Below are 14,357 nucleotides of genomic sequence, written 5' to 3' on the forward strand. Positions count from 1 at the left end.
CTGTCACGGAAGCGGAAGCCAGAAGTGGCGAGAAATTGATCGACTTTGCAGACCTCTTCTTAACGAAACTTCCCAATATCGAAAGACGTTGAAACGTTTCGAGTATTTGTTCGAAAAGAAAAGAGTAACTATTTTAAAACCCTAAATAAATACGTCCAAAATACGTCCAACTTTTAGTCTAACCTAATTATTCAACTTTCTTCGACCGTTTGCAAAACGAAGAAAACAGAGAGAGAGAGAGAGAGAGAGAGGTGTTTCGGAGAAAGGATTGTTGCGATCCGGGAAATCAATAATGGGAGAGAGGTTAGGTCTGAAATTTCTCAGCGCCACCCTATTATCAGATTTGGAACTAATAACTGTATACACTTGGTCTTTTCATCCATTTAATTCTATCGTACACCTTTATCTTTTACACGACTAAATCTCTCTTACTGCTACACGACAAATGTACCACCTCCTTGCTTTTGTCAAATCTTCTTCCTACCGTCTCCCCGATTTACCAAGTTGAAAATCTCCCGTTTCCTGGTACCGCGAGAATACAAGTTATTTATACAATTCCGCTTAAAAATATTATCCCAAAGTATAGGGAAAATTTGTACGACGTCTTGTGTAATTTCGAAACTTGTGAATCAAGTATGAATCTTCTCGACGATCCCGCCAACAATTGGCAACGATTTCATGTGCTCCGTTACGAAATCCAGACCTATTCTTGCTAATTCCAAGTTCTTGTAGATCATGTGTAACATTCCAAAGTAAAACAGGTAGACGGCGAGTATGTGAATAACGTACATCCTGAAAAATATGAGAGAAATGAATTCGCAGTACGCTCGTCTTACCGGAAAATCTGAAAGTAAATGTAGAGAAATAAACTTACACTGCTTGGTACCTGCGAGCTCTCGGCAAAGTTGACAAATCCTCCTTCATGCAATACTGGCGCGCACCTAGAACGCAGACCTTTATGTACTCCGTCTCGTCGATGGTGAGAAAATCGATCGGGAAAATTTCTTTATCCCTCGGGTTCATTTCGCTCCACATTATTAATAAATTTGTGTTGTGGAAGACCCACTCCCTCATGGTGAAGTACTGCAAAAGTTCCAGCCCGACTGAAATGCGTTTCTGAATACGAACCATGCTGGAAGAAAAGAAGAAGGAACGCTCGTGAGGAGGAAGGATCGTGGAAGCGAAGTCGAGTACGAAGAGAAAAGCTTACAATCTTTTCTGCACAAATATCAGCATGAGAAAATCGATGAGGTAAGCCGGTACGATGTGAAAGAAGAAGACGAGCAGATTGTGTACAAACTTGCTAGTATGTATGTCACCGGCTGGATACCAAACTTGTCCTTGGAACGGATACTCGTAAGCAATCGCCTTCCCTTTTCCCAATATTTCTCCCCACGTGATGGGCAACACTCTGCTTTGCGTAATGTTGTATACCGGTATAGTTTGCGCCCTGGCAAACGCGTTGCAAAAAGTCATTACATACCGCGAAACAATTGGTTATCTAAAGGTTGCTACAATAGAAGGTGCACTGTACTCTCGAGATCTCCGACAGATTATCTTGGTTGAAGAAGAGAGCACGGGTGAGAAAGGAAAACTACGTAAGAAAGCGTCTAGCTTACTTTTCCCCGGTCGCTGTCCTATGCGCAATTGCTATTAAAGCGTTGATAGCAAAATCGACGGGTACCACTTCGGCGTGATAGCTGCCGTTGCATAGCATCGACCTTATCACACCTTTGCCAGCGCCCACCATCAGACCCACTGGCCCGTTTAGATTGTCCACCCATCCTGGTAACGGTTCTGCCAAAGCTGGTGTTACTGTACGCACAATACATGTTACCTTTCCCCTCCCTTTCTTAATTCTCCTCGAAAGTTAATTTTAAAGAAGTTTCGCGCTCATTACCGATCGACGGCCTAGCGATGGTGCAAGGCAAACTCGGATACTCGTCTGCCACCAGTTTCTCAGCCAATCTCTTCGAGTAAGTGTAAGTATTGGGGTGAAGGTCCAACAACCTGTGGTATTAGACGAAATCGGTATGTGTCAGTACCCATGTTTTAGTAGCTGTAAAAATTCCACGAAAAATTGAATTACTTGGGTGTGATAAGATCGATGCTACTTTCGTCTAGCCATTCCACCAGCCTCGTAATATCCTCGGGATCACTCGACGGATCGTACACTTTCTCATCCAGTTCTTGTTTATCCGCGTAACAAAAAGCTGTGCTCAGATGCACGAGCGCCTGTAGCTTCTTCATTTTTTTCCCCAAGTCCAACACCCTGCTTGTTCCAATCTTGAATGGTAATTTTTACGTCTCGTCTCTTTCCCAACAATCGCAGAGAAACGAAAGGGAAACGAAAGGGAAAGTAAACTGACCGTGTTCAATTCGATAGCATCCTTCAATTTCGATTCCAATCTGAGGGTCGCTGCGAAATGGAATACCAGGTCGACTTGGCTCGCCAATAATTCCTCCTCCTCTTTGGTCAACCCTAAATTCTCCGCACCGACATCTCCGTTCAAGGGCACAACTTTCTTAAGGACGTGAGGCTTCTCTTTCCTGATCCTTTGAAACATCTGTTGGTCGAATCGAATATATCGACCGACGAACCAGAGATTACTCGAATATCCAAATCCATACTTACCGGCAATTTAAACATTTCCTCGACACGTATTTCGGGAGTTCGACCTCGCTTCGGCCGTATGAGAATGTAAATTTTATTTAAATCGCTGCAGCTATAGAGCAGCTTCTCAATGAGCACTTTTCCCATCAAACCGGTTCCTCCGGTTACGAAAATGTTTTTCCCCTTGTAAAAGGACTGCATTTCGGTCAATTCGGCCATGTCCCAACAGACAAATCTGAAACAGACAATTGCCAAATATCACGCGGATGACTCGATCTCCCCTTTTTCTTTTTCTCGTAGGAACACGCGTGGCTTCGCCTAACGTACTACATACTCCGGAGCAATCCTCGGAGCAAGCCCCAGTCAACGCGATAAGCCTTTGTAGCATGTACTTTCGTTTTCTACAATTTCCATATCATGCATATGTATTTGAACGGTTCGTTGTCCTTCTGCCGCGTCGTGAATCTGCGGCAAACGTGTTTCGTAGACGTCTTTCTTCTCTCAAAGTATGGAGGTCAAGTTCTCCTTCTTACTACATACTCCTCCTCTTTCACTCGCCTTGCACCGATATCCCCTTTCGAAGGACAACGCGAGAACCACGTGTAACCCCTCGGTAGTAACTATGTAACCGGTTTCGTTCATTCTTATTTACAATTATTCATACAAATATCAATTAAAATTGCGCGTCACTTTTCTTTTCGGACTTTCTCCGCTCTCTTTTTCTCTCACAAGTGTTTCACAATCCCACGCTCACCTGTACACCTATCCGTTCTGCGACAGTGTCCACGATCTTTGGACAAAGTCCAAGGAGATTTGTATAGGCCATGGATTACGCGAATCACGTTTCGAAAGTTAACTCTACTTTTTCTCTCAATATCGTTCGACTTGGCTCGGCCAGCTTCCCGATGTGACACGATGACCTTACCGGTACCTGTGCAATTACGCCTCGCGTACTTGACAGTGAAGGTTTGGTTAAAACGTCTCTCTGTACCTGAATGTTTAACTATTCCTCCAGACATTCTCAATATTTCGTATTACGGTAATACTCGACGTTGATTCAAGCAACAAACTCCGAAGGCGTGCAATTTTTCCCAATCTACAATTTCTTCGAGCGTGCAATTCGAATTGCGATCGGCGAAACAGTGCCCTAAATGTAGTTAGAACCGCTCGTTAGAAAGAATGCAATTAACCATCGATTTACATAACAGTTTCTTTCACAGTAGCCCTCTTTCCCCGACCCAATCGAATAACGCGTAGAATATAAATTACATTTCCAACGAGTTTCTGAACAAGCATTGTTATCTAGAATACTCGCACCTGAGCGTTACGCGTAACAAACTACTTCCGTCGTATACCGTCAACTATTCAACATCAAAGCTCGGCAGAAAAGTGATTTGGAAATGTTGAAATGTACGGAGCGAGGATTTATCAGAGCAAGGAAATCGTCGGGCTAAATAGGCGCTTTATCCGCCGTGGAAAGTATCTATTAATCTCGTACACGTAAGTGGTCGGATCTTACGTAACACTTTCGTACCGTATTACACCAGAGAGCATTAGACTAATCTTCGGTTTTTTATTGCAGTTCAATTTAACGCTCGTTAGAAATCAGATGCGTAACGCAACTTTAGCGGCGCAACTTTTCCACTCGAAATTCCTAATTACGTCAACGCGGAAACTGAAACCTTTTAGCTCCGACCAATCTTTCACCGTATAATTAACATTCGTTCGCCAATTGAAGGAAGCGCTACAATTATTCTTGCTACCTGTAACGCTGCTTTACTTTACAGATGAAAACTGAGACGTTCGAATTGTCCCACGTGAACCGGTGCGACGGAAGGAACTACTCCAGGAAGCGTTGACCAATTAAACGGATCGTTACTTCTTCCTTTACCGACGTTTCACTTTACTTGACACTTGTTTTCCCGCAACCAAGGATAAATATCAATTGGAAGTTTCTCCGATGCGCGATACGTAAAACGAGAAGAGACAGGAGACAGGGAACAGGAAGAATTGCGCGCCGGTACATACGAAGCAAAGCGCTTACCTAACAGTATTGGTCCTGTAGATGATAACTAAAGTCCTATAAATGTGGTTGTAACCGATGAAAGAGTTGTTGCGTGTGCAGCGCGGAATCTGTTGAACTAAGCAGAAATAGAGAGGAAGAGTCGCGAAACACACGTTCGAACCCACTGAGCATCTACGTGGTTCGTGCAGTGAATTCTAGCAGGAGTAACTGTCTCCCCACCTGCATCCACCTCGTCGAGTTACACTTCTTTCTTTCATTTTCCCTACTTCGAACCACTTTTCTTGCAGCATCTTCTTCCGATTCGATGCATTGGACAAAAACGAAATGCGCGGCTCGTTTTTATTTTCCTCTTATTTTACACGAAAGTTTCCATCAAGGTTGCAAAACACTCTCAAGTCGCAAATTTATTCGTTAATATCGGCTTCGATGCGAAACGGCTACAGTTTCCTTCTCGGTTTCCTTCTCGCACCTTTCCTTACTATTTTCCAATTTTCTACAAGTCCGTCATTTCTTATGGGTTATGGTTATGATACGCTTGTACGGCCAACGGGTAATAAAACTACGAAGAAGAAAGGTCCGATTCCTGGCTTTCAGTTACTATTAATATAAAACGAGACTTTGCACAAGCGGAAGATGTTCTTCCCTGTGTTAACGATATACAATGCAAGTTGCACCAAAATTGGCAGGCGATTCCAAATTTTTCGCCGGCAGTGTACATACATAGGTGTGTAAGTGGCCTGCAGAGGCTGGAAACGCGTGAAACGCGTTAATTAACTACCGTTCAATTAACTAACGAAGGACAAACGTTTAAAAAACGAACCGAGAAAACCGGGATAATTGCCGATATGTAAAGTTTTCCGTTCGCATAAAAGAAACGCACTTTTAATTGTCCTGAACCTCTGCGGTATAGTTTCTTCGCACGTTAACTCGACGATCTTATTACCGTACGTACAATTGGCATTTTCAAAAGGGCACAGGCACTTTCAATTCCACTACATTTCGTCACCGTTCTTTTCCTCTTTCTCGCTTAACCTTGCCATATTTTATATTAATAACCACATTTAGATTAATAGCCGATTACAGCGCAAAGAAAAAGATTAATTAAAATTTGCATTTCTAGCCATGTATTTAACTGAATTACGTACGTGTATGACGTTGCAATGCAAATTAATCGAAATTACGTTCAATCAACGTTACACAAATATTTGGACACTTGACAAAAGTTACTTTCAATATTCGCGGTATAATTTTCGTGTAATTCATATTACCTAATATTTTTGCCTGCGTCGTGTTCAACGCAATGTTTCCTTAGCGTCCGTACATTTTTCGGCGCAACTGTATGAGTGAAAGTTGCCTCGGTTACACGTACATATGTATTAATATTGTGTATAAACATGCCAAAACGAATAATTGTTTCTACAATTATGGAAATACAAAAGCTCCCTGAGAAATAAACATTTATCCGCGTTTTAATTTCTTTACCGAACAAACTCAAATTTCAGTAGATAAACGTAGTAATAGTAATGTGCAATTACATCGGTGTTTTGATCATATTAAAATCATTAACTCGGTAACTTGGAAAGTACCACTTTCACTATGAACACTGCTGCCTTTCGATATCATGTACTATACTCACAAGGTAATCAACGCATTTGAAATCAATATTATTGATTATTATTATTATTCTCCATGTGCCAGATAAACAGCAATTATCCCGTTTAATCGTTGACAAGAAAATAAATATTGAAAAACCCTTTCTGTAATTGCACCAAATCGTTTATTCCTTTTAGGAATAACGGCATAGAAATATCTTATTCAATACGGGACACCAGTCGCCTTATGAACCAACTCGGTCTTTTTTATTTTGAAAAAATTATACGAAATATTTTCATCGATATTACCTGAAGAGAATAAGTAAGTCAAATCGTATACAAGGAAATTTAAATTTCATTTCATTAATCAAACCAACGCCCTTTTTCTTTTCCTCGTGAAATTTTAGCATATTTCTTAAAGGAAATTGCGCCTATGCTTTGTATGTCAAAAATTTCCGTTACATAAAGCTGTTACGTAACGTCGATGCACATTACAGTTCGTCGACTTTTTGCACTGCATTTTTATAGCATACCTTTTCCTCTTTCTCTTTTTCTTCCTTTTTCCTTCTTCACCTCACATTTCATCCTCTTTGGTCATCGTTAAACATTTCCTATTACCTATATAATAGCTTTCGATCGAATTTCACAAGGACGTTAAAGGAAAGAATGAATATACGAATGAATTAATACACTTTTTATAAACTTTCCGAAAGGAAAATACAGTTTTAACGAAAAGAACGATTCGAATTTGGTACGCGTATCGCTATGGGAAAATGGTGTCTTGAACGTTCAAAAATGTTGTTTCGGATACGAGTAATATAAATAATCCCTTATTAGTGCAATAAATCGTGTTACGGAAAGAATAAAAATGTCGTCACACACTGCACCGATCGTTGAAGAATTGGCCAAGGATTATGCCAATTATTTAAAATTTGACATATCCAGCCAGGTATGAATTGCGTTGTACATAACCTCTACGTGCAGGTATCGAGTCCTGTCGAACAGTACTTTTTCGTATCTCGTAGCTAGAAAAACCTCTGTATGATAGAACACACGATACAAAAATATATTTCAGATGAAGACGTTCGATGACACGATCGAAGATGTAATGATGCGTTTAGAAGAATTTCAATCGATCATTGAAATGGTTAGAAGTCGTAATTTTAGTGTTGATTATGCATTTTCGATAAACACACAGACGCGTATATTGTGCTTTATGTTGAAAGGTTCAATCTGAGAGTAGCCAATGTACCGACCAATATGTTCCAAGATTACGAGATATGCAACCAGAAATTGCAAATCTTTGTAGACGAATAGATGCTTTAGAACATGTTATAGCAATGGTTAATGTCAATCTGACTACCTTGGAAGCTGCTGTTGATAATGCAGAAGCTGAATTAGGCATTTCTGACAGATTATTTGGAATGTTAAACCCGTTGTCTTTCTTTGTAAGTTACTGTTACTTTTATAATCTTTGCATAATTCATTCGAATTGTATTGCATTTCAGAAAAAAACTCAGGAACCTGTTATACCAAACAGACTACCGATGTATGAGCCTCCGACAATTTATAGAACCAATGATTACTTTAAAAGTGAATGAAAGGTATATTTCATTTCAAGGAGAAGTAATATATTTATTAATCATCTGTGTACATTAAATATGTATATTGTGTATTCGACAAAAAAGCTTAATACTTAAGAGATGTGTGATATTATGTAAATTTTCTGTTTTCTTACGTATGTAGTTAGGATTATTTTCAGAACTGAAGCAAAATGTTGTAAATGAATATATTTATTAATAAGTGAAATAAAATAATGATTTGAATTCAGTAGCTAGATAAAAAATGTGCAATAGTGAAATAGGTGTCGTTATCCAGGTTTTAGATATTTTATTTATTTCTTTTAGTGAGATCGAGCATCAACATGCCGCAAGTGTACAAGTCTTTAATTGTGCTTTCTTTTCACCTAACAAGCAACTTCCACCTATACCATCAAAATATTTCTAGATTTATTCGTATCGACGGATTTGTTTATTAAAACAAATATATAATATATAATTTTAAGATTTGTTAAAAAGAAATTAAAGATAATACTTTCAGTAGAAACAGCTACGTTACGTTTATCACGATCTTAAAAAGAATATTAAAAAAAGGAAAATACTACACCAATATCTTGTTGCTTGTACTTTTATTATCGTTTCTTGCGTTCTTATTGTCTTCGTTGTTATTCGTAAAAAGAGGCGTTTGTGTTGGACGTTGCAAATTTTCCTTCGGAATATTTGAATATTTTAGTTGGGAAGATGTTTGGTCAGAAGAAGGTGACGATCTGTTACTATTTAAAGAATGTTCGGATCGAAACATCGACAAACATTCCGTGATAGCAAATATGATTATTAGTACGTTAATTAATGTTTTTGTCAATTGACGTAGCATAATTTGCAGTACTTAACTTATTTGTGCATAACACATTCTAACGGACTGAAATTATCTGTTAACGAACGATATTTATAAATTTAAAACCACCGTTAGAATAGGCAAAAACTTGAAAGTACTAATGCTCGATTAAATTATTCAACAGACGTGTAAGAATCAAACAAACTGTTATTATATAATGTTATTTATGTAAAAGATATTTCAGCTACATACAAAGCTACAATTGAACTTACTGTCTTCAACCAATAAGCAATTATATTTTCATGTCAAGTATGAGATATAATCGATAGTTCGATGTAAATTACAATTTAAACAAATTCTCGTTAAATCGAACACGTAACGTGTATTTCTTTCTAATGAATTTACTATGTGGATTTAATTCCAAGCCAATGAAGAATATTTTTTGAATCGCAACTTTTTAAACGACATGTTTTGATTTGTGCCTTTTTCAATCCTCTCGAGCAATTTTGCGCCAAACAGTGACGCCAACGGACTTGACGACCATTCCCGCATGTTACACTGCACGAACCCCAATTGCTCCAGTCATCCCATAACCCGTCATTTGCTATATTTGCACAATTATTCACTTTATTAACAAACTAAATTAAAGAAATAGTGTAATAAACACAGTACACGCTTAAGTCAATATAAACCTCGATATATGATAAATATTTCTTCTTTACTTACAATTTTCAGCAGTTTTCTCTATTTTCCTTAAAGAGTCCTCTCGATCCCTTTTGCCTAATGGAGCGTTAATGTTACGCAATTGCCCATTTTTTATCGAATTTGCATAATGTGTTTCATCTGAATAACTAAGCAATTTGCGTTGGCCAATTTTGGCAATTTCGTAGCAAAACGAACATTGATCATATTTTTTATCCTGGTTACATGTTGGTGTGCATTGATCAGGCTTTATTCGATGTATGATATTAATACTATTGAAAATTATTATAATGTAATATATAATGAAATGAAAATAACAGAATATTTTAATATACCGTTCAGAAGTTAAATTAGTTATGAAAATATTTGGATCGAATATTAAAATATTTTCCTTCGATCTAAAGGCGTACAACTTTTCAAATTTGACTTCATCGTCGAACTTTTCTAGAAACACGCAATTGAAGTAGTGTGTTAATATTAGTGTAGATAATAATCGCATATCATATTAATCTCCTTCGATGTTCTATCGGCTTTGTAGACCTTGTATTATGTATGTATGTTGGTAGATTAGAAAAATAGGTTCATCAGATTAAATTGTAAACGGTTTATTTGACAGCTTCAACTATACATATGTACATGAACATATTCAAGTTGTTCATAATAAAATATTGTACTGCATTCTTCTGCTATCAGGCAGTGCTTGTTAATTTATCAAATATGTTGTAAACAATAATATAAAAGGCAAAAAATATGTAATAATCTAAATTGAAAGAAATATTTTGTCTGTAGCAAAAAACGTTTCAATGCATCGGTGATTTTGTGATCAAATTCACGTACGAGTGTATAAAAAGTAAATTTATTGATAAATTTTGATTTGCTTTCATTTAATAAATACAACAACCTAGGTGGCAGATATTTCATTTTCAATCTTTTTAATTATCATCTTGCAGCTAAATTGTAATTTAATAGAAACATAGAAAATTTGCTCTTATCTATTTACTTGATAGCTACAATCTATATAATAGTCTAAATAAATGCAGTCTACACATTAATTCATGTACACGATGACAAAATTGCTGTAATAAAACTCAAATATACAAAAGAATCAAGAAAAATTTAAATTACAAAACTTATAATAGATAGGAAATAATACAATTTTTATAATTACAATATTCGACCACAATTTGAATAAAAATAGTATTAATTTATAACTGCACAATCAATATTTAAGGTGTTTTATGGTCGTAAATGGATTTGTTCTCATTCTTGCCATCTTTTTCCAACTATTAAAAAAATTGTCGCAATTTAACAACTTTCTACCTACATATATCTTAACGCGTTGTTATACAGTTATCACGCTTTCTATAGAAAAATATATACTTAACATTCTTCGGTATATTAGAGGCATTTCTTCAAAATTTGAATTGCACTATTATGAAATTATGCTAAAAAGTATTCACAGTCGGAAGAATGCCTTGTGAGCACGACCATTTGGAATTTGCCCTTGAAGCCTTAATCTTCTAACTGCTTCCCTTAAATGTTTCGGTTGTAACGGTCCTGTTTCCTGATGAGCTTCCATAACGTCAAGAGCTACATTGAAAGTTAAATTTGTACGAAAATGTTTGCAATTGCACGAAAATGTTGGAAATTTGAACAGAAGTTTTAAGCATCACCTTCTTCTACTATTTCTCCAACAAATACTTTTGCAATACCAGACATGGCAATAACTACATTTTGAGACACAGAGCAGCCTGTTATAGTTTGCATGATCTAAAAGGGAAAATACAAATTATAAAAGATATTAGGAAAAGTTACACTAGAAATAGAGCAAGATGTTTCTAAAAGAAAAGTTAATTACTCTTTTTATTGCTGCTTTCGGGAAAGCAGCTCTTCTATACATTTCGTATCTATCTAACTGGTCTTCTGTAAAATTCGAGACTAATACTCTGTTGAGAAAGAAAGATCGGTACATTTACACGTGTGTACAAAATAATATGTAAACATGAAAGGAAAATGTTTTGAGCACATACTGCATTTTTTCTCTTTCTTCCTCTTCCAATTCCTTCTTGCTCTTCTCTTTACTTTCTCTTCTTTCCTTAACATTTGTTGGATTTGCATGAGGTAATAGTATATCATTTTCAAATATATCTTCCGCGTTTTGTTCTTCTTCCCTACTTTCAAGTTCACGTTTCACAGTTTCCAGTCTATCCTCTACTGCTGTAGACAACAAATTACACCCTGCTTCTTCCACATCAGATTGAGATTGCGAACTCATTGCATCAGATTCTACCTAACGTTAGATAAAATTATCAGTAAAATAACAGTTGGCGGAATATAAATATTCGACGTTATACTCAAATTCAATTTTTCTCCTTATTATATATTACATTCCTGATGCACCTTAACATGTATATTATCACCATCCATGGATTCCACATCTTTGGTTCGAAAATGATGAGAGGGGCTACATTTTTCTTCTTTCTCATCAATATCTACATGTTCGCTTTCATTTCCAGAATCTTCTTTTCCAAATATGTTGTCCATAGTGATGAAATATATTGAATTGCAAACAATGCAAGAAATATGTTCAGCGTTTCGAAACTACTTTAAAAACGATACATATTTTTACACTCGTTTGTTATGCATGAAACCTGTAGAAATGTAATTTTTGGTTAGGTTAGGTATGTATTTATAAGATATTATAAAAGATTTATTGTAAATATTTAATTAAAAAAATTAATTTGACGGACAAACCAGAATAAATATGAACAAATATGAACATAGTTGCAACGATCTTATACAATTATTTATTATTACGTTGCGAAAAGTAGCGTTATCTTGAAATGCTTAAACACTGGTGTTTTGATTCAAACGACCCCGCCATATTTTTCAATGCATAAAGGTTTGTCGAAAAAGACATTTCACTCTTATGAATCATGAAAGAAGAAAACCGAGAACATAAAGGATTTACAATTAAATTACGTTACATATACTTATACTTGTTAATTGAAGAGTACTATAACGCATAATTAGCATAATTCCGTTAACGTCGAATATTAACGTACATAAACGTTACAGTAATTATGTACAATTTAACGCAAATACAAAAAGAACGTTTTCTCTTCGACTTATTCAACGAACAAAATAAATAATTTGTATTATGTTGTCATCTGAAATGTAGCGTTTGTTCATCGATCTAGCGGATAGTGAAAAAGAAAAAAAATATGTACGTATAACGAAATGGATAAGTGACATGTAATACTATTTCTGTTATCCCGTTTTATACTCCAGGTACAGCGTGTAGAGAGAAACTGTAAAATATCTATGAAATAATCGAAATGGGCCATTGTGAGAGATTTTCAATGAAAACGATCAATGTATAATAGTTTATGATTACCGGATTTAATTGATTTAACACGGAATAAACGAATTTGTACGCATTAACGAGGAAGGAATAAAAGAAAATATCAGCTGTCTATGCATTCGCGGACGGTTTGGAAAAGCTCAGATACGGTATACGTGTGTACATATTGCATCGTTGAGTAGGAATATTTTGACGAGTTAAAGAAGGACGAGGGATCGCAACGTGGCGCCAGCTGGTGGCTGACTAAAATTTAGTCGACGGTGTCGCGACGCCGCGACGTATTTGTCAATATCTCATCGTTTTCACGATTTTCACGGTTCATACGTGTTGAGAGGAAATGAACGGGCGATCATCTCGGGGCAAGTGATTGGAGTGATCGGAGTAAAGAGAAATTCGGTACTCGGCGTGAATCGGTAGTAAGTGCGAGCCCGAGTGAAAAGAGCGAGAAGAGTTCTCGGCGCGGAAAAGGGACATCGAGAACTGGCCGGGACTCGGGACACGGTAGCTAGCTGGTGGCTCGGTAGGTCCGTAGCTCGCGAGTATATTGCCTATCCTATTGGAGGGCCGAGGGGAGCGGAATAGTGAGTGGAGTGCAATACAGTGAAATATCAAAGATCGAGAGAGTAACATTGGTTAAAGAGCTGACGCGATTCTAACACATCGAAGCATCGAATATACCTTGCCTACGAATGCAGTTTCAAGACGGAGTCGCGTATTAAGATGTGAGTACGGTGTGTCTTGGAATACACGGCGTTCGTTGCGAGCCGGATTTCACGGGAAAAATTATGGCGAAAGGAGAAGAAAGGGTTTCGTTGCCAGCGAAGATCGCGACGGCTCTTCATCGAGTATAAGACAGGTGGAAAAGACTGTCCCCGTAGAGACGGTACGGAAGACTGCGGATAATAAGCAGAAAACATATTCTAGTAAATACAATTCATTTCCATTGAACTCTGCACCATATAATCCCCTATGTGTACGTTCGCGCTCAACGCGCGCACGCCTCTTTCTACGCATACTGTCGCGCGCCGTATATACACCTTTGTGCCCGCACACCTACGAATATATCGTGACAGGAACGCGAGTGGAACCGGTCTTGTCCTGTCTTGTCTTTTCAAACGCTTCTCGACTCGTTCCTTGATCCCTTTCTTCCGAGAGTCGTCACTCTCGCCTCACCTTCGAATTTCGCTTCGCCAACTTTCATCTTTCGACCGCTTACTTACCCGCGCACATTGTCATATTGGGATGCGCTACTCTTTCCATACCTTCTTCGTTAACACTTCAAGGCGGTATCGTTGCAAACATGCCCTTCTAAAAACCGTACAAGTAACAGTATATCGAAATAGATTCTTCGCTAGAAATTCGAAAGAAAGAAAAGATACGATCAACTGGCTCGATCGTAGCGTATCTTTCGTTTACGATACCGTGCGCGTCGGAGACTCGAGCGACACCGTGGTCCGTTGTTCGGAAAGATGTAGGAAAGATTTGGGAAGGCATTAACGTAGAGGCCAGGCGTAAAGGGAGCGGCGTCTCTACCTTTGCTAGAGAGACGGTCGTTGGCCGAAGGAGAAACGACCCGGCGCGGCGAGTCGACGGGCGGAGAGCCTGTTTCGCTACGGGGAACGCGTATATATGTACATATGTACCTTGGCCGAGTCTGTTCAACCT

General features: G+C 37.8%; 4 protein-coding genes across 4 annotated transcripts in view; 2 read left to right on the forward strand and 2 right to left on the reverse strand.

Annotated features, from left to right (window-relative positions):
- Positions 1–460: 460 nt before the first annotated feature.
- Positions 461–4,789, reverse strand: LOC108577201 (putative fatty acyl-CoA reductase CG5065). Its single transcript, XM_017940324.1, has 9 exons — positions 4,659–4,789; positions 2,636–2,849; positions 2,370–2,567; positions 2,090–2,286; positions 1,901–2,010; positions 1,620–1,815; positions 1,211–1,450; positions 875–1,132; positions 461–792 (listed from the first exon to the last, which is right to left on the reverse strand). Exons 2-9 carry the CDS (start codon positions 2,831–2,833, stop codon positions 630–632), a joined length of 1,560 nt encoding a protein of 519 aa, XP_017795813.1. The 5' UTR covers positions 2,834–2,849; positions 4,659–4,789; the 3' UTR covers positions 461–629.
- A 2,222-nt stretch (positions 4,790–7,011) lies between these two features.
- On the forward strand, positions 7,012–7,833 carry LOC108577211 (biogenesis of lysosome-related organelles complex 1 subunit 4). The gene is made up of 4 exons (XM_017940343.1): positions 7,012–7,181; positions 7,308–7,379; positions 7,459–7,680; positions 7,741–7,833. The coding sequence occupies exons 1-4, from the start codon at positions 7,101–7,103 to the stop codon at positions 7,831–7,833; spliced, it is 468 nt and encodes a 155-aa protein (XP_017795832.1). The 5' UTR covers positions 7,012–7,100.
- A 2,951-nt stretch (positions 7,834–10,784) lies between these two features.
- Positions 10,785–12,123, reverse strand: LOC108577210 (transcription initiation factor TFIID subunit 11). The gene is made up of 6 exons (XM_017940342.1): positions 12,083–12,123; positions 11,729–11,979; positions 11,359–11,618; positions 11,187–11,274; positions 11,002–11,098; positions 10,785–10,918 (listed from the first exon to the last, which is right to left on the reverse strand). The coding sequence occupies exons 2-6, from the start codon at positions 11,870–11,872 to the stop codon at positions 10,785–10,787; spliced, it is 723 nt and encodes a 240-aa protein (XP_017795831.1). The 5' UTR covers positions 11,873–11,979; positions 12,083–12,123.
- A 906-nt stretch (positions 12,124–13,029) lies between these two features.
- LOC108577215 (serine/threonine-protein kinase tricorner) overlaps positions 13,030–14,357 on the forward strand; it is a 34,249-nt gene continuing 32,921 nt past the window's right edge. The window contains exon 1 of the mRNA XM_017940347.1: positions 13,030–13,414. Within this exon, the coding sequence (XP_017795836.1) occupies positions 13,413–13,414 (2 nt within the window). The 5' untranslated portion in view covers positions 13,030–13,412. The remainder of the gene's footprint in view (positions 13,415–14,357) is intronic.

Source organism: Habropoda laboriosa, unplaced genomic scaffold (genome assembly GCF_001263275.1).
Source record: "Habropoda laboriosa isolate 0110345459 unplaced genomic scaffold, ASM126327v1 scaffold597, whole genome shotgun sequence".
Classification (NCBI taxonomy): Eukaryota; Metazoa; Arthropoda; class Insecta; order Hymenoptera; family Apidae; genus Habropoda; species Habropoda laboriosa.

Coding starts and splice junctions, on each gene's coding strand:
- LOC108577210 (XM_017940342.1), bottom strand. CDS start 11,872: ATGGACAACATATTTGGAAAAGAAGATTCTGGAAATGAAAGCGAACAT. Junction 11,619..11,728: donor GTGATAATATACATGTTAAG/GTGCATCAGGAA, acceptor ATCTAACGTTAG/GTAGAATCTGATGCAATGAG. Junction 10,919..11,001: donor TGGAGAAATAGTAGAAGAAG/GTGATGCTTAAA, acceptor CTTTCAATGTAG/CTCTTGACGTTATGGAAGCT.
- LOC108577211 (XM_017940343.1), top strand. CDS start 7,101: ATGTCGTCACACACTGCACCGATCGTTGAAGAATTGGCCAAGGATTAT. Junction 7,380..7,458: donor TTCAATCGATCATTGAAATG/GTTAGAAGTCGT, acceptor TTATGTTGAAAG/GTTCAATCTGAGAGTAGCCA. Junction 7,681..7,740: donor TAAACCCGTTGTCTTTCTTT/GTAAGTTACTGT, acceptor ATTGCATTTCAG/AAAAAAACTCAGGAACCTGT.
- LOC108577201 (XM_017940324.1), bottom strand. CDS start 2,833: ATGGCCGAATTGACCGAAATGCAGTCCTTTTACAAGGGGAAAAACATT. Junction 2,011..2,089: donor ATCGATCTTATCACACCCAA/GTAATTCAATTT, acceptor CTAATACCACAG/GTTGTTGGACCTTCACCCCA. Junction 1,451..1,619: donor AGGACAGCGACCGGGGAAAA/GTAAGCTAGACG, acceptor CGCGTTTGCCAG/GGCGCAAACTATACCGGTAT.